The sequence below is a fragment of the Benincasa hispida genome, chromosome 5, assembly GCF_027475165.1.
Source record: "Benincasa hispida cultivar pf3 chromosome 5, pf3_genome.v1.1, whole genome shotgun sequence".
Taxonomy (NCBI): Eukaryota; Viridiplantae; Streptophyta; class Magnoliopsida; order Cucurbitales; family Cucurbitaceae; genus Benincasa; species Benincasa hispida.
This window is the reverse complement of record NC_143482.1, coordinates 52,711,258-52,733,671: the sequence shown is the minus strand read 5'-3', so window position 1 is coordinate 52,733,671 and position 22,414 is coordinate 52,711,258. Positions and strand designations below refer to the sequence as shown.

At 29.5% G+C, this 22,414-nt stretch overlaps 1 protein-coding gene across 1 annotated transcript; it reads left to right on the top strand.

Moving 5' to 3' along the window:
- The first annotated feature begins 16,130 nt into the window (after window positions 1-16,130).
- LOC120077361 (mitogen-activated protein kinase kinase kinase 18) lies at window positions 16,131-18,041 on the top strand. The gene has a single exon (XM_039031246.2). It carries the CDS (start codon window positions 16,170-16,172, stop codon window positions 17,379-17,381), a length of 1,212 nt encoding a protein of 403 aa, XP_038887174.1. The 5' UTR covers window positions 16,131-16,169; the 3' UTR covers window positions 17,382-18,041.
- Window positions 18,042-22,414: the final 4,373 nt, after the last annotated feature.

Genomic DNA, 22,414 nt, shown 5'->3' with positions numbered 1-22,414 from the left:
TCAATCACCATAGCCACAAACATCAATTTATTCATTTTTTCAACCGAACCCCAATACTTATCGAACTTTTTCTTCATATTCATAGTCATCATACTTAGAACAGAGTTGGTATTGTTGCTCCATTTGTTTAAAGCAAACTGAATTTTATTAATTTCCTTATAACCAACACTAGTAGTCACATATGAAGATCCACTTATCTTTATGGTGGTTTCATAAGACCTTTTTAAAAACTTAACAAACACACCTACAATCAACAAATTAGATATACTTGTGGGCCCAATCTTTTATTTTCACGGTCATCTTTCTCGAAGTAATCAACAAAATCTGAGTCATCTTTCTCTTCCTCTAAAGTTCTAAAAGTTTTTTCTTAAATTTAATTGCATGTTCAAGCATTAAATAAGTAGAATTCCACCTAGTTGCCACATCTAAACAAGCAAGAGACTTACACTGAATTTTTTCTTGTTTCACACAAGCTTTAAATTTTTCCATTCTCCTAGGTAATGATCAAACATATCTCACAGCATTACAAACACTAGCTATAGAATCATGCATATCTTTCAGTCCATCATTTACAGTAAGATTAATAATATGGGCACAACACTTCATGTGTAATAGTTCTCTATCTAAAACAACAGATTTCCAACTTTTAATTATTCTCTTAACATAAGAAATAGCCACATCATTAGAACTTGCATTATCAACCGTGAGGAATTTTTTTTCAAACCCCCATTCCAACAAACAACTTTCAATCACCTTCCCAATAGTCTCCCCCTTATGATTAGCAACTTGACAAAAACTCAAAATCTTCTTATGCAAAACCCATTCATAATCAATAAAATGTGCAATGATGACCATGTAGTTCAAATTTTGTAGCGAAGTCCATGTGTCGGAAGTAAGACAAACTCTTTGAGAGCTTTTAACAAGAAATGATTTCAACTTTTTTTTCTCCTCAAAATAAAGTTGATATGCATCTCTAGCGATTGTTACTCTCGATAGAATATCAAACTTAGGACACGAAACACTATAAAAGTGTCTAAAACCCTCCATCTCAACAAATTTGAACGACAACTCATTCATTATTATCATCTTAGTGCATGCTAGTCTACACGTTTGTTGGCTAAACAATGTCATCACAAAATTACTAGCATTGACTCCTTTTCCATCATTTAAAGGTACAAGAGTTAGGGTGGTTTGTCATTTTTCTTCTTCTTGATATGGGTATTTTTTACATTGATTTCTTAAGTGCTTCCATAAAGTACTAGTTCCACAAGTATTACTATCACATTCGTAATCTTTACCACAATAGTTACATTTGCACCTAGCTCCATCTTTAGTACTCGCTTCCATTTTTGTGAAATGATCCCACATAGACGAAGTTGGTTTAATAGGTCTCTTTCGATTGGACTTGGGAGATAGGGGTGGTATATTTTTAGGAGTTTGGCTAACATTAGAAGGGGGAGGAGGAGGAGGAGGCAACATTTCATTATTACCGGTTCCACTTACATTACCATTACTGTTGTCCATCTATAAAATAAATGAAACTAGTAAACAACTAATTACACCTACCTATACAATTAAAAAAAAAAATACTAACTTCTCAATTAACTCAGAACAACTCATGTATAAAGATCAATCACACATAAACAGTATATGTGCATAATAAAAATTAAATTATTTTGCTCATGATGAAGTTAGAAAATGGTGATTTGGTCGTGTCTAATTTCGTGTCCGTCGTGATGGCTTTGAAGAATCTAACTATTCTCGAGACACTACGAGGTTGAACAAAAATTAATTCAATTAGTTACATAATGGTAAGGCAAAAATTAAGTAATGAATAATTTAGAGATTAACCACTCATAATTCATCTTAATATTGACTTAACAGTGATTAACACACATAGACAATACTGCAAATTTTCGATTCAACATCATTAATAAAAAAAGAAATGCAAAAACTCCATACCAAAAGAAAGTGACGACAAAGATCTGACGTGAAGGACTGAGAGATGATGAACGAACTGAGAGATCTGGTGAAACTGAAACGGACGGCAAAGATATGGTGTGAAGGACGTCGAATTGAAGGTGGAGTTGTGAAGGATGGTAGATCTGAGGTAGAGGCGTGAACCCGACCCTAAACGGGAGTAACCCGAGACCCGACCCAGAATTTAATTTTTTTAATACTTTTTAACCCAACCCAACCCAACCATTCTGGGTTGGTTTGGGTAGTCCTAGTTGGTCAGGTTATTGGGTTTTTTGAACACCCCTACTGAAAATATAAAAAAAATCTAATCATTAAATTGTTTTTCAAATCCAAACAAATTTTAGCATAAGTAATAATGTACCAAAATTTCATTATTTATTTGCAATGATACTTTAGTAAGTCAAAATAGATGTTACTGAGGGGCAGTCAAATACTCCTTCACTGAAACAAGACAATCTTGACTAAATACTAACTCCAAAATAACTCTTATTCCTATAGTAATTTCGTTACCGTTTTTTGTCAAGAACTTACTAACACTTAGTAACTCTTGTAAGTGTAACCCTCCATTTTCAAACCTCAGAGGTCGGTCCCAACGATGCTACAGAATTGGAAAGTCAAGGTTGGGAATGGATCTAAGAAATCCTATCCATTTCTAGAGTTTGAGTTGTTCTGAATCTCTTGTTATAACTCTTCGAGTGGATAGCCATCGAAAAATGAGTAGCTTATGTCACCTAAAAATGACAAACAGACGCAATATAGGAATCTCATGGTCAAACTAATGGAAGAGACCACAGGAAACGTTGACACATATCTTTCACCCACTTACTAAGAACTACTTCCCCTATTCACCTTGCTATTGACTCATGCAAATACTTTTCAAATGGAGGTCACTTCCAAGGTGACACGAAGTCAAGCATGAATCTAACGGTGTGAACTCTTAGAGACGTGAGAGCTAAAAACAACATATCGTATATGTTATTAATCTCCCACCGAAGTGTTTATTTGTTTTGGGTAAATATTTACTTAGGTATATTCCCGTTAATAAATAACCTAAGTCTAGGTGATTTTTCCAAGTATAACTTTTATATTTGGATTTAACCTACGATGTTTAGGTGATAAACCAATTTTAAAACCTCACATCGCTCACGCATGCTCATAAAATCGGGTTAACAATGCTTAATTATTCGACTATAATATCTAGGTAGTAGGTGTTCCGTAAACCGTCAACTTAAGTACCTCCAATCTTAGACATGATTATAGACCGGTTGAGTTTGTAACTAGAATTTTACAAGATAACGAGCTATTTTAACAATTAAAACAAGTTGTTGTTTGTTAACCCTAGGTGAGCATGCATCTTATCTTTGTTATAGATTTTAAATGTCTAATCCATTTTTATAACAACTTATAAAACTTTTGACATGCTTTTCATCCATAACATATATCAAACATTTCAGGATTTAATATAATACTTTATATTAAACACTTGAAACCCTAACATGCAGATTATCTATTGTAACTTTTTATAATATACTGTCAATACATGCCACATACTTCCTATGGCGATATTTTAAATTTACATGGCATACTTTATGCACATACAAGATTTATTTAATTATAACATGCATTTATAATGCATAATAATTAAACACACACTGATATGGACCAGTTTTGGCATTCCAAGTAAGCAATTAGCTTAAATTATTACAATAATAATTAAAAACATTGTAGTAGCTTCAATTCCAGGTTTCTGCTACTGACCTTCTTTGCTTATTTATTCAATTACAACCTAATTGCAACTCTATTGACTCTAACAAAGTTACAAACTCTTAATCATACATTAAGGCTCATAAATAAAGAGTCAATTACAACAATAACACTTAATTGAAGAGAAAATAAATGCCAAAACTGAAATTATCTATATCAGCTCCCATTTTCATACAACCTATGAAAATCACCCAGCAAGCTAAAATTAACACGAATTGAGTGCTTAGATCATACTCTGATACCAATTGTTGGAGTTAGCATGCAATTAGAGGAAGCAAACAGAATCATTAAGCACTCTAATTCAATCAATTTTAGCAATTAAGTAAGCATGTTCATAACTACAAGTAGGGTTTCTGAAAGTTACCTTTGTTAAACTCTTCAAATCTTCAAATTTCAGCTTGAATCTCCTCTCCAAAAGCTTGTAGACCATTACTTGATCTCCCCTACTATTCTATAAAACCTTAGGGGTGGTGAAACCCAAAATGAGCCAAATTTAAGAAATTTTGGGAAGAAATTATCTAGTTTTTAGCTAGAGAGTGAAGAACTTCTTTTTCAACCTTATTTCTGTAAAATCAGTCATGCAAAACTCTAAAACCAGCTCAAATCTATTGAGTTTTTATTTAACTCAAGCATGCATTCAGAATGCATCCAAGATTGACACCACCACCTTGTGGATTATATAGAAATTTAATGTCTAATGTGGGATAAATTCACCAAGTTAAAATTTTGGTTTTAAAATCAATTTGATTTAAAAATCAATTTTTCAAAATTTAATTTAAATTTCCAAAACTTAAATTAAAAAAAATGATTTTAGTATTTTAGTATTTAAATTTTCATAGAATTCAAATTTCAAAATTAATTTAAACAATTTGTTTTTAAATAAAATTTATTTATTTAATTAATTAAAATAATTCAATATCCAATATTAAATTATTGATACACCAATTCCACAAACATGAATCCCTATTCATGCAATTAATATTTAAATCAAATTTAAATATTATCTAATTCTCCAGTTTTGTTTAATCCAATAATTAAACGTGTGATTATATCGTATATAATTACTGATTCCCTTAATTCGAATTTGAACATTTCAAATTCGAACATCATGTTATTATAAGGTTTAGTCCATCTATGAGCTAATAGGGGAAACTCTTTAAATCGAATCAATCAACATTAATTAATTACTTGCTCACTCCACTAATGCCCAGTAGTTTCACTCCCACTGTAGATATATTTTTGTCCACTTGATATAACCATGATTAGAAAGTCAACCCTTCCCAGGTTGTTCTTAATAACGACTGGGCTAAGAGCTATTTTACCCCCGAGATTACATCTTGTTCCTTAAGTCCCATTGATCCTCTATTGAACAATTGATTTGTGATCCGATCACCAAATCGAGTCCCTCTCACGTCAATGAAAGGTTGAGGTCCCATGTTCAAGACACGAAGTCAGCACTTAGGGAACAACCTTTCTACTATCCCTAAAAGTGGGTAGAATTGAATTCCGTCTTGCACCCTATGTCCCCAGTTATCTACCCAGTCTTACCCGTGAAATGGGAGACGTATTGAGCCGGTACTATTGAGTCAATCCTCACCCATAAAAATCTAAGAATAATCCTGAATAAACAGGAATTCATAGTTAGCTCAGGATTAAGATCAAGTTGCCTAGGTCATCATTTTGAAATAGTCAATCTTAAACAGTAAACAGTTTTATAAGGTAAGAAAGATTATTTTTCTTGGTCTCGATCTTATTCAAACTCTTTGTATAGGACACCTCCACTCACATATCTCCACATGAACGATTCAAGATCACATCGTTTGTATTAAATACAAAGTGGACCGCATCTGATATTGTTTCTAGAATAAGGTACCTAGCCTTATCTATATACTTAAACCATTTTGGTCATCTACTCGAACTTGATTCACTCTTATGTCTCCAATAAAGTCCAAGTACTCAAGTAATAGCCATGGATCTTAGTTTATTGGATCTAATGCACTTTACATATTCAATAATAGTTTTATCAAATAAACTTTAATAATTTTTTTTTATTACAAATAGAATATGTTTAATTTTATAAAGTGCGAGTTTTAGGACATACAACCTAATAAAAACTATAACAAGATGAAAAAATGTAGATGAAACAACAATAAACGGTTATGGATACTTATTTAGAATCTATTGGAAAAATAAAATATATATATTAGAATTGATTCAGACAGAACAACAACAAAAGGTTGTAGATATTTATTTGAAATTAATTGGAAAAAAACACGACACATGAGAATCCATTGGCATAAACCAATGTATGAATTGTAGCTCATGTTTACACAGTTCAAAATATAATAGTTATAATAGATATAAAAAAGCAAAAATAAAATAGAGTGATATAAAGTATAAATTTTTTTTAAAAAAAAAAAAAAAGGAAAAAACCAAGAATAAGTTAAAATAAGAAAAAAACAGAAAATAATTAGATCAATTGAAGTTAATTTTCACAGAAAAATAAGATAGATTTAAAGTTATTAAAATTATTTAAAAAAAATGAAAATACGTTAAAAATGGAAAATCCAGATAAATTACACAAAAATACAGCCCTTAGATAAATCGAGATTTGAAAATACAGTCTAAAATACGCAAAAATAAGAAGGAAAAAAAAAAGAACAATTAGATAAATTTAGATTTGAAAATAAAGGTTTGATACAATTTTAAAATTCAAAACAATTGGGCCATTTTTTTGGTAGAATAAGATTCTCTTGATTATTAAATATATAAAAAAAATCTGATTCAATTACATTGTATCCCACACATTGTTGAAGGCTTTTTTTATTTTTTATTTTTTATTTTTTAAAAAACCATGACTACTGTAATTATTATTTTTTTTTTTTTTTTGCCAAAATTCAAAATGCATTTAAAATATTGCTATGAGTACGTTTGCCCTAAGTTTTATTCGCTTTTAATATTTTGGGCCTATTTTTCCATACCCAAAATAAACAACAATCATAATATTCATTTTGAAAAGCAATTTCCTAAATTCAATTTTGAAACATAATTGATCATAAATGATTGTTTATAGTACAATTCAATCTTCAATGAAGACATTTGAATTATGCATTTATTTCAATATTCCTTTTATAAATTAAAGGTCCCTTTTTTTCTTCATAGTTAATGAACCACAAAGTGACTGTGAGCACATTAAATAGTTGGATTTTAATTTGGTTGGCTCAACTCTCTCATTTACTGTTGTTGATTTGTTTAATTTTTTTTTTATTTCTTTCAATTAAGTGGATAACTTGAAAAGTCCAATCAATTAAATTAAAATTATTATTTAACAGAGTGAACTCATCCATATATATATTGCATGTGTCATCTTAATATTTATTTGAATTGAATTAATTCCTTTGTTATTAAGCATCTCCCTCCTTGCAAATGACACTTCTAATTTAGTTTTAGAGAAATGATAGTGGAAGGCAGGTTAGCGTAATTACTTAGATATATTTAACATATATAGTTTAAGAATCATTTAGGTTAAATGGTCAAGAATCATTTCCATTGTCAAATTGACGACAATTATAAGATGGCTATTGTCTTCCTCAACCAAAAGAATGCCCTTAATGGAATCTCTCTAGATGGGATTCATGAAGATTGAATGTTGAGTGTTTATTATTTTGGTATATCGAGACCATAGGTCTAAGGTCTTTTTATATACTATTTGTTCCCACTAAATCCTAATTAACTAGGAATGGCCTTCTATCGTCATACTCAATTAGGAATCTAGGGCAGTTCAATCTAATAAAATAACCAAATGTGATAAAATATTAAGTCACATAGTCCATATTTTAATTATACGTATTATTATTTAAATACATTTAACAACATCTACTTTCACAATTAACATGATTATAATTTCAAAAATATGACAATTTTTTAAAATTTTTTGTACACTGTTGTTGCATTTTTATGTAATTTTTTTAATCCATGGATAACATTGATAGTAGTAATCTTAATATACATCTATTGTTTATAAACTATTTTTACCTTTATTTGTAATAAGAAATAATAATGATAATAGACTTCTCTTTTACTGATTAACAATTTTAGTTTGCCATTGATGGATGTAACTTAGTAATACATATAAAGTTGTTCATGGATTGAGTTAGATTAGGTTAAGTTAAAACACTTTTTTAGACCCAACCTTCAATACAAACAACACAATCCCACCCAACCAAGAAATATTTGAGTCAAATTGATTTAGGTTATTTGAGTCATTATTTAAAATTTTGTTTTAAAAAAAATTAATATGTTAATATGTAAAATAATTTATTTAATTATTTTCACATATTGAATTAAGATTTGCAAATCAATTTTAATTATATTGTGAAAAACTTATTTTCATAGTACTAACAAATTATTTTAAATAATTGGTAGATAATAAATAATCTAAAAAAAATCATGAAATTAAGTAAAACTAAAATAATTATATGTATATATAATTGTATTCGAAGTAAAAAAAAACATACTTTTTAATATTAATGATAAGTTTGGGTTAGTTCAGGTTGGTGAACTATGAACCAATACAACCAATAAAATTTTCATTTATTTAAATCCAACCAACCCAAATGTATTAATAACCTAATCAAAATCTTAAGATTGAGTTGAGTTGATCAAATTTTTTGGTCATCAAAATTTTCTAACACCTATAGTAATAGACATACAAGCGTTGAAATTATCGAGCAAATAACTATTGACTAAATAAGGAAAATAAAATATCCCTCATATATCTTAACATAGTGTAGGTCGTTTTTGTTCAATTTTGGTTCCTATAGTTTGGTAATTTATTTTGATTTTTAATGGAATTTATAAAGGAATTAAGAATAAAGGTTGCTTGGAACTCAAAATGATGAAAAGGTTTGTTAGTAGGAATTTTGACACAAAAAAAAAAAAAAAAAATGGAAAGAAAAGTTGTGTTGCTTATTGAGAACAAAAGTGAATGAGATGGAAGGCATCACCTTTTCTTTGGTTGGTTTAAAAAAAATCCTTTTTTTCTAAGTTGTTGCCAAAATATTTCATTGGGGAGAATCTTTTTGTTTAAGTGGCACATCTATTTTTCCTTCCTCAAATTATATCACCAAACACTCATCATTTATATTTAATTAGGGCTTTAAATTGTCATGCTTACCTCAACTTCTTTCTCATTTAAAACATTTTCTCCACAAAAGTCTTTTATATTCATTCTTGTAATTATTTCTCAACTATAATTAAGTAATAACTTTCCCTCCATATCAAGGAATTGGGCTAGATGTAAAATTCAATACCAAGTTGATAAATAATTCATTTCAACCCTACTATCTATAATCAATAAATGTTTTCTTTTTCTTAATCTCAAATTATTTAGTTTCAACTCAATTACAAATTTGAGTCAAATTAATCTAGTTAATTAAGAAATTATATAGGGCCAATCCAATCTATAATTGAGCATATATTTTTAATTAATTTGATGAGTGTTTGGATTACATGTGAAATAAAACTATTCAAAAAATACATTTTTTTAAACAATAATTTTTTTCAAAATCGATTTTAAAATTGAAAGTTACACTAATTATTTGTTAGGTTTACTATAATTTGAAAATATTTATACAAATGTCAAATTATTATAAATGACAATTATTTATAATGAACAACAAGTAATTTCAGCTTTTATTTGAAACACTATAATCGACAATAGTTGACGTAGTTACATGCAATAGATGATGATAATAGATGACGATAATGTTACAATGTTTTAATTTTTTTATATACCATAAAAATTTGATGGGCTTTTCAATTAAATACTCAAAATCCCTTTTTTAGAATTTAAATCCAAATGCTTCATTACATCTAGGAAAAGGTGTGAAACACTATAAATGTAGTTGAAAATATATATATTTTTTTTGAAAAAATTAAATACTTTAGAGAAAATAATCTAAACATACCCTTTTTGAAATGAAGACGATCTCATGTGTGCACGTTTTTTGAAATTATTATTTATTATTTTTCAAATGTAAAGTGTTATTCATGAAAAAATATTCATTATATTAAAAAGAAAAAGATGGATTTGAAGAGAGAAAAAAAAATATTGATGATATTTAACACGTGACGTATGAATTTCACTTTCCATTTCATTTCATTTTTCTTTCCTTCGCCTTTAATTCCTAATTTATTACATTAAATGTTTCTTTTTAATTTTTATTTATTTCATGAAATACATTCAACGTTTCTTAATTTTGGAGCTATACATTAATTCCAACTCGGCTTTATTTGATAATTTAATACATTCAATGTTTCTTAATTTTCCAAAATCAAGTGGGTTTAATATGCCCTTTGCTATCCTACTAAAAAGTATTTGTTTGGTCAAATCTTAATCTCATCCCAACTAGTTTAATTAATTACATACACTTTAACTAACTAAGATAAAAAATTAGGTTATCTCAACTTATCTTTTGCTTTTATTGAATTTTAATGATAGATATTGTAACATTTTTGTCCATCATCATAATATAATCTAGTTAATAAGACATTAATCATCATGGTAAAAGTAAATGTTCAATTCTCATTATCCAATTTTTAACTAAAAAAACTTAGACTATCATAAAAGTAAACTTTTTGTTTAATTTGAATTTTTTACTAATGAGGTCAAAGTTTATTAATTATAAATTAGTTTAACCTATTTACCATTGAGAGAGAGTTATACGACTAACTTTATTTTAATTTTCAAAATAAGTATAATTAAATTGATATAAAATATGTACTATCGATTTCGAGGTCAAAGATTCTCGATTTCTTCAATCTACACGTTGTAAAAAAATTGTAGTTTATTTATTTCTTTAACTAATTTGAAATGAAAATACAATTAATTGTTCAACAATAAGTATGACACGATAATTTTCTCTATAATTATAGGAATTGAAATTATTCAATATATTTTTTTTTCTTTGAACAAAATCCTTTTGATATACTCAATGCAATAGTTGCATTTTTTTTTCAAAGTTTTACAATAGGTAAGAGTTGAGATTCAAATCTCTAACTTGTTCATAAAAAAAATATACCAGCTACTTAAACTATGCTTAAATTAGGTAATTATCTCTAGTTAATCTTTGAATTTTTTTTAAAAAAACCTTAAATCAATTAACTATGTTTAAGACTTTGATATGTTCATCTTTAGATCCTACTATATATACTTATTCATGCACCACACGCAAGATGACGCTAATTCTTTAAAATTTGGATGAGATGACATGATTTTAATAGTTGATTAGGACAAATTTTGGAAAATTAATTGAATGTGAAATTAAAAAACCAAAAATGTAATTGCTCTTAAAAAGATTACCGAATCAAATACCTATGTCATTATCCATTGAATTTACAGTTATTAAACCATATCATTACATCCATCTTTTTCTTAAATGAAGAGTGTCACATCTATCTCCCATCCGTCGGTGTTTTATTAACATAAAAAAATTCAAGATAAATATGTATAATTTAGTATTATTTTTAAATATAGAAATATGAACCAAACTATTTATAAATATAATAAATTGTCAATGTCTATTTATAAATCCCACTGGGCGTGTCAATTTGTTCACACGAGGTTTCCGGAGAAACGTGTTTCGTGGAGTTAACTTAATTTGGTGTTGATGTTGGAGTTGATTTGATGCGATATGCTTCGATCTCTAATACTTGATCCTTTGATTCTCTTTCGGTTGGGTGTGGAGTTAACTTAATTTGGTGTTGATGTTGGAGTTGATTTGATGCGATATGGTTCGATCTCTAATACTTGATCCTTTGATTCTCTCTCAGTTGGGTGAATATGCTTGACTTGGAGAAGGAAAGCACCGAACTTCTTGAAGTAGAAGTCTTGGAAGCTTGGAGTAGAAGTCTTGGAAGAGTATTTGTGTCTTCAAAGGTCTTCTGCCTTATAGGAGTGCAGCTTCAGGAGTCTTGGAAGCTTGAAGTAGAAGTCTTGGAAGAGTATTTGTGTCTTCAAAATAGGAGTGCAGCTTCAGGAGTCTTGGAAGCTTGAAGTAGAAGTCTTGGAAGAGTATTTGTGTCTTCAAAATAGGAGTGCGGTTTCAAGAGTCTTGGAAGCTTGAAGTAGAAGTCTTGGAAGAGTATTTGTGTCTTCAAAATAGGAGTGCAGCTTCAGGAGTCTTGGAAGCTTTAGAAGTCTTCGGGATAATTCTCTCTGGGTCTTCTGAGTGTAGAAAATGTTGCCCTTACAAATGAAGAGAACTTCTCTATTTATAGAGTTCTTAGGTGGGCTTCGTGGGCTTGGTTGGTCCATGGGCCTGATCCTTAGGCCCAATTAGTTGGTTTTGGGCCTGATCTGGAATTTGGGTCCAATTCAACTTTTTTTGTAGTTTGGAATTTAAGCCCAAATAGTAATATCAAATTCGACCAATTTAATCTCATCTGATTCATCCGCGTGACGTCATCGAAACTTGTCTTCAATTCAATTCAGGATATATGTCAACTTCTAATTGGACACGAAGTCAATGATTTAGAAATTCGTTGTTAATTTAGCAAACGACATGGTGACTTGTGATTGGTCCAAAATTTCTCATTCAATAATAGTAAATTGTCAATGTCTATTAATGATCGACATTTATAGATGTTTATCGATGTCTATTATTGTCTTCCACTGATAGATTATGACATTTTGCTATATTTGAAAATATTTTCAGGAGTTTTGTCATTCTAAATAATTTTTCTATAATTTAAAATCTAAAAATATATTTAAAACTTACCAAAATTTATTATTAAATAAATACAATAGTGTTGAAAGTAATGGTCAAAATAGATAATTCAACCCAAAAAAAATATTTAAAAAAAAAGTCAAACCAAATAGTGTTAATTAGGAGGAACATATTTTTCCGAAGAAACTAAAAAGTTAGGGAAATGCATGGGAAAATAGAAGAACAATCCTTAAAAAACAAGCATTAATTAAGATTTTGGAAGGATTATATTGCTTAGGTCCAACTAACATAACTAATTTGAGAAACCATAAAAAAACATATCCCCATTAAGTTCATTGGAAATTTAGAGTTTGTTAGCTTTTGAAATTACTAAGTTTTGATTGCAGTAGCTAACCACCACAACCTCCGCCACCGCCGCCACTAATAATTTTACATTTTTCCGAATTTATTTATTTCATCTATTTTCCTTCATTAATTACAACCTCTACTCTTCTTCCTAAAGCCAAAAAATAAAATCCTAAAAAAAGTGTTTTTTTTTCCTTATTTATTTATTTATTTATTTATTATTTTTTTTTATAGAATTATGATTTGTCAAAGTTTTCATCATGATGATGTACTAAATTTTGTGTATTTTATGCTCTTAATTGAATGCCCACCTTTAATTTTAAAATTTTCATGGGTTGGTTGCTTTGCTTTACTTAGGGTTTATCAATCATATAATTAAGTTTGGTCAATTCATTACAAGACAAAAAGTACTAAATAAATAACCTATTATTTTACCCCGTCTTCTTGTCAATTTTATTTAACCATGAAGTGAACTTTTCCCTTTTGTAATATTGTTATTGGCTATATTATAAATAATGCCCCTAAACTACTTTCGAATAAGTTTTATATATATTTTTTAAAAAAATTCATTTTAACTCTTGAACTTTAAACTAAAAAAAATGATATGATTTGTGACTTGTAATATAACAAATACATATTGGAAAAATAACCTATGTTAATTGAAGCCTTAAACTTTAAAAAAATGTTTTGATTAGAACACATGTCATCTTTATTTTTCAACTAATCACAATATATTTTGTTTTTCTTTTTAATTGGATTGGAAGGGTAATTAGTAAAAGGTTGTTCTGAAACAAGTTCGTAGGTTAATGGTTAAAATGAGAAGATACTAATTCTTAAAATATAACTTAAAGTTTAGGGACACAATTGAAATCAACTAACATATGTTAAGTGTACCACTATTTTATATGTATTCACCAGGTTATCTTTCTATATATCTTCATTTTAACATGAAGTTGATTGAAAGGTATAATTTTGAAATAATAAAGTTTAAGGAGAAAAATAAAAGTTTTAAAAGTTCAAGAAGAGAACTATTTTAAATAACTATTTAACATATTATTATTATAAAAAGGGGGAAAAGTAAACCTTAATTTTGTTAGGTTACAGAACTATTTTTAATTGGATTGTTTTCAAATATAGAAAAATAAACCAACTTATTTACAAATATAGCAAAATTGTTATTGTCTATCATTTGATAGATAATGACAAACACTAATAGATGTCTATTAACATTTATTACTGTCTATCACCTGTAGATATTGACATTTTGCTATATTTAAAAATATTTTTAGTAGTTTTATCATTCTAAATAATTACCTTTTTAATTTTATAACTATACATTAAACTTTAATTAGTTTCAATTTTATTTTTTAAACTATTTTTTAGTTCAACAATATATGGGATGAGGAACTCAAGACTCTGATTTTTTGGTCGATATCATATGATTTAACAACTATGTTCAAACTTGACTCTTTTGATTTCATTATTATCCTATAATTTTTACAACTCTTAATTGGGATTATATATAGCTCTTCTTCTTAAATAATGTGTTGTAACTTCTAACTTGGTTTGAAATGTAATTTATTAATGTTGTGTTTAAATCAATGAATAGTGGTTGGACTAGTAGTAGAAACTTTCCAAAATGGTTGGCCAAAAAACAAAAATAAAAATAGCCAAACATGTCCAAATTGGTTGTTGACCTTAGTATTACTTAGGATTCCCACTTGACAAACATACAAATGTCAAAGTCTCTCAATTTGGGGAATTACAATATTTTTTGTACATATTGTCACCTTCCCTACCTAAATTCAACTCTTTTACCTTATCAATATTCTTTAATAGTTTTCAAATATCAATGTTTCAACCCATTTGGTGGTTCAACCCACTCCATGCATTGTCATATTTCTACCTTCTCTCTTTAAAATTACCCCATTTTGATTTTGGCAAACCAATCCCCCCTTTCTTGAGATAAAGAATTTAAATTCACATTAATAATTAAAAATTTCCACTTACCTTTTTAAAAATAGGTTTAAATTAAAATATAAGATCATCCATAAGAGTTGAGGAATATGCACAAAATCAAGAAAATTAAAAGTTCAAACAAATTGATTTACATTTGGAATGTGGTATAGAAATTAGAATTTTTTTTCTTATCGACAATATGTGAGGTAGAGGAATTAGATATCAAGACTGATAATACAATCATCATACTAATTAAACTATGCTCACGTTAACAATATTATGTTATCCTTCAATATAGAATCATCATTGAGAATTATAATGCTATTGAAATATTGATAATTATTTAAAAGATAGCAATAATAAAACACAGCCATACAAAAAATATATAAAAATTCAAATAAGTATTTATTGTAAAATAGCAATAATAAAACACAGTCATACAAAAAAATATATAAAAATTTCAAATAAGTATTTATTGTAAAATCAAATCTATTGAGTTAAAATATCAAGATGATCAAAACCTAATCTATCAATTCTACTAAAATTTAGTTTTTTTTTTTCAATAAAAGTTAGTTTAGTTCAATTTTTTTTAGTACTTCAGGTAGGGATATAGTAATTTGATCCTCCAAAATATATATATATATATATATATATATGCTAATTATCTTTCACCTATGCTTATTTTTACTAGTTTAGTTCGATGTAGTTTGATTTAACTTATAACAAACCAATTATGATTTAGTATTCATCAATTTAATTTAAATCTATGTCATACTAAAAAATACTTCTTTCACTCATTTATTTATAGGTTAAAATTCCATTTTAGTTCTTATGCTTATAAACTTTTGTTCATTATATATTTTTACAATTTCTGTTTTGTTATCGTAATTTAAATACGTATTTCTTATGATCTATTGATCTTTTTTTTCATCACAGTTTTTTTTTTTTTAAAATGTCGTTATTATTATCGAGAATATTCATAACAAACAAAGATAAAACTTCCTAGTATAAAATTACAAAAGCCAAAATGAAACTACTAAAACTATAGCCTATAAGTAATTTAATAGATTTTAAACTTTGGTTTAACACTAAAAAAGAGTTTGTGTTCGACCCCAAATCTCCTCCTTTCCCATCTAGAATATCTCTTCATTCTTTTTTCATACCACGTTTCCAACACACGTACGAAATAAACCAGTCTATTCAGCCAATCAAAACTCACCTTCACACGTGCCACCCTGCAACCCTTTTGAAAATTCGACACGTGTTCTTTTCAAACCAAATTGTCAACTCTCAGTAGATACATAGACTCAACTGACCACTTACCAACTCCCCTTCTCAAATCCCACTATTTAAACCCTTTCCCCAATTTCCCCCTTTCACCAAAAACTATCTATGGCCTGGACCCGACAATCCGCCATCGGCCACGGCTCCTCCGCCACCGTCTACCTCGCCACCGCCGTCTCCTCCGGCGAGCTATTCGCTGTCAAGTCCGCCGACCTCCTCAAATCAGACTTCTTGAAAACAGAGCAGAGGATTCTTTCTTCCCTGTCCCACCCTTCAATTGTGGGATACAGGGGATTCGATGTAACGAGAGAAAATGGGAAGTTAATGTTTCATCTCTTCATGGAGTACGCCGCCAGTGGCACTCTCACCGACGAAATCGTCCGGCGTGGTGGCCGGATTAAGGAGACGGCGGCGGCGTTTTACACTCGTCAAATTGTTGGAGGATTGGAGTACTTGCACAAACAGGGCTTTGTGCATTGTGATATCAAAGCTAAGAACATTTTAATCGGTGAAGATGGTTTAAAGATTGCTGATTTTGGATGCTCCAAATGGGTTTGTGAGGCGGAGGCGGTAATCGGCGGAACGCCGATGTTCATGGCACCGGAAGTGGCGCGTGGGGAAAAACAGGGGATTTCCTCTGATATATGGTCACTTGGGTGTACTTTAATCGAAATGGTCACTGGCGCTCCACCATGGCCCATTCCCGGCGACCCAGTTTCGGTACTGTACCGGATCGGATATTCCGGCGAATCGCCGGAAATTCCGAGCTTTTTATCGGAGAAAGCGAAGGATTTTTTAAGTAAATGCTTGAGAAGGGATGCAACAGAACGGTGGAGCGCGAATCAACTTCTTGAACATCCATTTTTGAGGGAATTGAGTCATGGGTTCGAGGAAATCAAGGAATTACATCCACATTCCAAATCTCCGACGAGTATTTTGGATCAAAGCCTCTGGAATTCGTTGAAAACAGAATCAGAAACTCTGTTGAAAACAGAGCAATGGGATGACGACGACGACCACGACGACAGAATCCAACGGCTGGCGAGCATTTCAGGAGAAATGAATTTGGAATTCGGAGATGAGAATTGGATCACAATCAGAAACTGTGTAGATAGTGAAGATGAAGACGAAGATGAATCAATGTTTAGGTCAACATCAGAAATGAATTTTAGAAGAAATGATCTAAACATAGTGGAACAGGGAAGAATAGGTAGTGGGAAAATCCAGTGTTTGGAATTGTTAGATAAAACAGTTAGCTTTAGAGTAGGGAAAAGTAATATTCGAATTAGTGAAATTAGTACCAACATTAGACAAATCTAACTTGTTAGTTCATCTAATCTAAAATGTATTGATAATATTTTCAACTGTCTCTGAGTGTTCATTAGTTAAGTTTGGTAGATATGAGATAATAATTGAAGCTAAATATTAAATAAACATAAAAAGAAAGGAACTTGGGTGCTAGGGGCTTCTCATAACTCATAATAAAGGGAAATGAATTTGGTTTGGGTTGGTATTTATTAGAAGATAGAGTGAAGAGTAAGCAACCAAAAGTTGAAGGGGAAAAAAGGCCAAACACCAGTAGGGAAAGCCTTATATTGGTGTGGTCATTTGCAAAGAAGATGAGCTAAAAAAGAGGATTAAAAATGGAAGTTGAAGAAGATGAAGGCAAAAGAGAGGGGGAGGGACAGGTTTGATTAAAATGAGAGAGCCCCCAGTTTCTCTGTCTGTAAAATTTGGAAGGGCATTGTCAGTAACTGACTGATTGTTTGCTTTACAACAAAAAGGAAGGAAAATATAAACATGCGTAGGTCTTTTAAGGATTCTCTATGCTTTTGGGCCTATCAACCTGTTGTGGGATTTTACCATCTAGTTTTACTTGGGCTGACCTGACCCAACTAAAGATTAAAATAGGGAAATAGGAAGAAATATCAAGATTTTTTTTTTGTCAAAAAAATGAAAATAATAAGATTTTTGACAAAAGCATGTCGTGCATATGACATTATTTTTCTAATCTCCAAATTACTCTTGGTATGATCGATTAACAGTTTGTTTAAATGGAATTGTCCGTAAAAGTGTCAGATTTTTCTTCCATTTTAAAATTTGAATCAATGGTTTTATATCTGTTTTGATTTGATTTAACCACTTTTCAAAGCTATTCAAAATTAATCAACTTTTAATTTGTTTATCAATATTTTGATTCTAATTTATAATATATCTTTAGATTTTACATTATTTTATTCATTATTTTATATTTATATTAATTTTATTATTAATTTTATTAATTTTATTTTTTTTTATCTTGATTAAGATTTTACTTAATATTTTATACATATTATCATCTAATAAACTATATATTTCATTTATATTTTATCATTTTTTGTATTTTTTAATCACCTTTTATTCATTATCATTTTATTATATTATTATGCCATTAATTTCTCTTTTTAACAAACAAATAAATATTCACTTTTGCAATCTTGCTATGCCTCTATCATGAGTTAGACTTCTTTGGTAGGTTTTGTGGTTGATAGAGTTATTAATACAATGTAATTGTTGAAGGTTAATTATGAATATAGTATAATTGTAAATAAACTAGCTCATTTCCTGATTTTTCTCCCCAAATTATATTTGAATTTATATTTTATTATCAAATTAGATTCTATCTAACTATTTATCCAATTAATCATAAAAAACAAAAACCTCCTTATTTTTCTCCCCAATTTATATTTAAATTTATGTTTTATTATCAAATTTGATTTTATCCGACTAACATTTGATTTGTTTAAATCTTGGTTACAAATTCAATTGTATCTAAATATTTTTTTTTCATTATTTTATACATATTATTATCAAATTAATTTGATCTTTTTTCTTTTCATTTTTTTGTGTATAGAAATACGTAAAAATGGATTGTTGTACTTAAAAATAAACATATAAATCAAAATTAAATTTTAAATGTTTGAAATATATATATATTGTTCAGTCTTTTTATTATTAAAATAAGATAACAAAAAAATCTTAAATCTCATATTCTTATCTTCTTCACTAATCTATCCCCCAAAATCTAATTTTTATTTTCTCCTTCTCAATCTCATGTTTGTGATCGTTGGTTCAACAACCATTTCTTGAATTCCATCGTTTTGGCTAGCTTTTGACAACCACCCTTGCTAGGTTGCCGACCTTTTTTGTACGCACACATATTTTTTTGTTTCTCCTTTGAACATCATTTTCAACAATGACGTTCTAGGATTGATAGTGTTTAAAGTTGTCTTTCAAAAACCTATGAGCAAAATGGTCATATGGAATGAAGACGAAACTCTTTACAACTTGTTTTGTGTCAAACGTAATCATATTTTCGATAGTCACATGGTTCTGGAAGTTGCAATTCCTTCAAATACTCACTTGCCAACAACAACTTCACTGGTAGATTCAACTTTGCTCTTTCTCACCTTGGAGGAAATTCATCGTTGTAGACATCTATAAGTTTTTAATGAACACTGCCTAGTCGAAGCAGTGTATCTTTACATTCTCGTTTATACTTAATTTTGTTCTTTTAGGGCAGTTTTGTTATTTATTAATTAGTATTTTTTATTACATAAATTTATTTTGCTATTTTTATAATTAAATTTTTTTTTTTTGTCATTTTTCTAAATGAAACTTTAAAAGTTTCTATTTCTCTTATGAACCCATTATAATATCCGCTTTCTACCCATATAACCTAACTAAATAGCTCCAATTACAAAAATGTCTTAAAACTTCGTTTTTTTTCCAATTACAAAAATGTCTTAAAACTTCGTTTTTTTTTCTTTCATAAATAGCCCAGTGAGATGAAATATCACACAAAAAATTGACCAAAATGTGTATATAACCATCCACGGATTTGACACATTTTGAAAAGAATAATAAATTAGAAATACAAAAAGATAAAGATGGGAAAAAGTATACATATTCACGTGCCTTAGATGGTTTTTCCCCCTTAAAAATCGTATTATTTTCAAAATCCAAACACGAGAAAGTTTTCCCTTATTTGCGAATTCATTCACACATTCAACCAAAATCAATGATTGGTGAAGGTTTTGAAAGCAAGAGTTGCCAAAAAACCAAAACATTGACAAGGAGTTTTGACCAACTCTCTGTTACCCGTCGGAGAATCTCAATGGAGACTCGCCGACATAAGAAAAATCCCCATCAAAATTCTCCAAAACTTTTGTCGTTCAGACGACGTCAACCTCCATCTATCTGCCACATCCTGATCGCAGTTGTTGGATTTCATTTTTTCCAACAAACCTTCAACAATGAGGACATCGTTCTTTATAACCCAAGGTTCTACGAGAAGGTCGGAGTCACCTCCTTCGATCATAAATTAGACGCCATCTCGGCAGTTGTAATCATCTTAGTCGCCATTTTCATCCTCGACTGAATTGGATAGCAAACATTGATCCCCGCTAGGCCATTTATTTCTACATTTTGTTTTCACTTTCAAATATATATGAGCTTAGCTTACTTCAAATAATTTGAGGATGTCATCTATCTTAGTTAACATACATGTGTATATATGATGAAGTATGCGAAATATATATTTCAATTTCAAATATATACATGTGTATATATGATAAAGTATGTGAAATATATATCTCAATGAAAACGGGACTAAAATTAAAATATGTAGTATATATTATATAACAACCTTAAATATGTATTTTTTAAAATAAATTTAGAATAAATATTTGAAATAACATTGAATATATTTGAAATAAATCACATATATATATATATATATATATAGAAAATGAAACACATATAAAAGCGAGGATTTATAATCATAAATTTTCATTAAATGCAATCCATCGAAATTCTCCAAAATCTATAAAAAGAAATGGTAACTAATTGGAGAAAAATATCTTTCACTCCAAAAAGAATGATATTATGACAAATCGGTGCATTAATTGAATAAAAAACGAATTTAATAAATGTCACTTTAAAAAGTAAAAAATTAGATTGATGAGAATATAAAAAGATAAAATAATATTACGAATTTTCAAAAAATAAAATGGAAATGTAATTTTGTCCGAAATTATATGTAGCAGCTCCTAATAAATAATTCAAATTTTTAAAACATTTATGAAATATTAGTATTTTAATACGTGCTTTGCACATTTATATATATCCAAAATAAATACTTTATTTCTTTTATATCTAACATTACTTTTTTAAAAAATTAAAATAATGAACTAGTTTCGTTGTTCAGCCCGGAAAAGAAGAAATCAAAGTGTGATCATATATTGCAATTTAAAATTTAAAAAATCACAAGGATATGTCGATTACTTTTATGATAATAATAATATATATATATATATATATATATATATATATATATATATATATAACTACTCATTTTCAAATGGTATCCACATTGTTCACAAATATTCAGTTTTGATTTCAAAAATTTCTTATAATTTAATCCATAACAATTTTCACATTGAACCTACAAATGCCTGTATTTTTGAGTTACATCTAGATCCCCTCACGGTACTTGTACGCTATCGGTCATTGAGGAATACTTAGGCTTAGAGGGTGGTCCCCCTTTCTCGCGTAAAAGCGATCTGGCTGTGCAAGATGTCTCCGATGTGGTTGTGCTTTCGCCGTAGTCTTTCTATTTGATTGTTGTGGTTGTGTGTTTCGAGATTTCATTGCCGCAATTCCAGCTACCTGATTATGCGGGAATCCCTAGTTTTCCTCTCTGAGGTTGATTGAATCTCTCCTTATCTGATTGTCGGTCTACTTCACATGGATCCCCCGCCTCGTTTGAGTGCTGCTTTTTTCTAATCTTCATCCGGGTTCCTAAATTTCTCATTGGAATTTCTTTCATTATCTTTCACTTGATAGTGAAGGTTTCAGAATGGGCTTTTTCTTCTTTTCTTTTTCGGTATGCCGCTCCTTCAGCCACGCCCGGTGCCACGAAATGATTGAGAACTACGACGGGGTCGAAATGCATTTTGAAGAGTGCATAACCGCATGGATAAGCTCACACTAACCCGTCAATTTTGGATCCAATGCTTGTATTGCTCTCCCACAACCCCGTTTTCACGGTTTAGGCTGCTCCCATTTCGCTCGCCGCTACTACGGGAATCGCTTTTGAGGGGTATCCCAAGCATCTAAGTCAAGGAGTAAGGTAGACTATGCATCGTTTCCACGGTCATGAGCTCTTGTGCTGAGTGAAATCTCTTTTCTGACGGCGAGGTGCCAACTAACCTTTGTCCCTGTCCCTACTCTTAACGGTCAAAGCGAACCCTTTCATTCCGAATTAAAGAATTTGGAATGAATCAAATCTCCCCAAGTAGGATTTGTCGAGC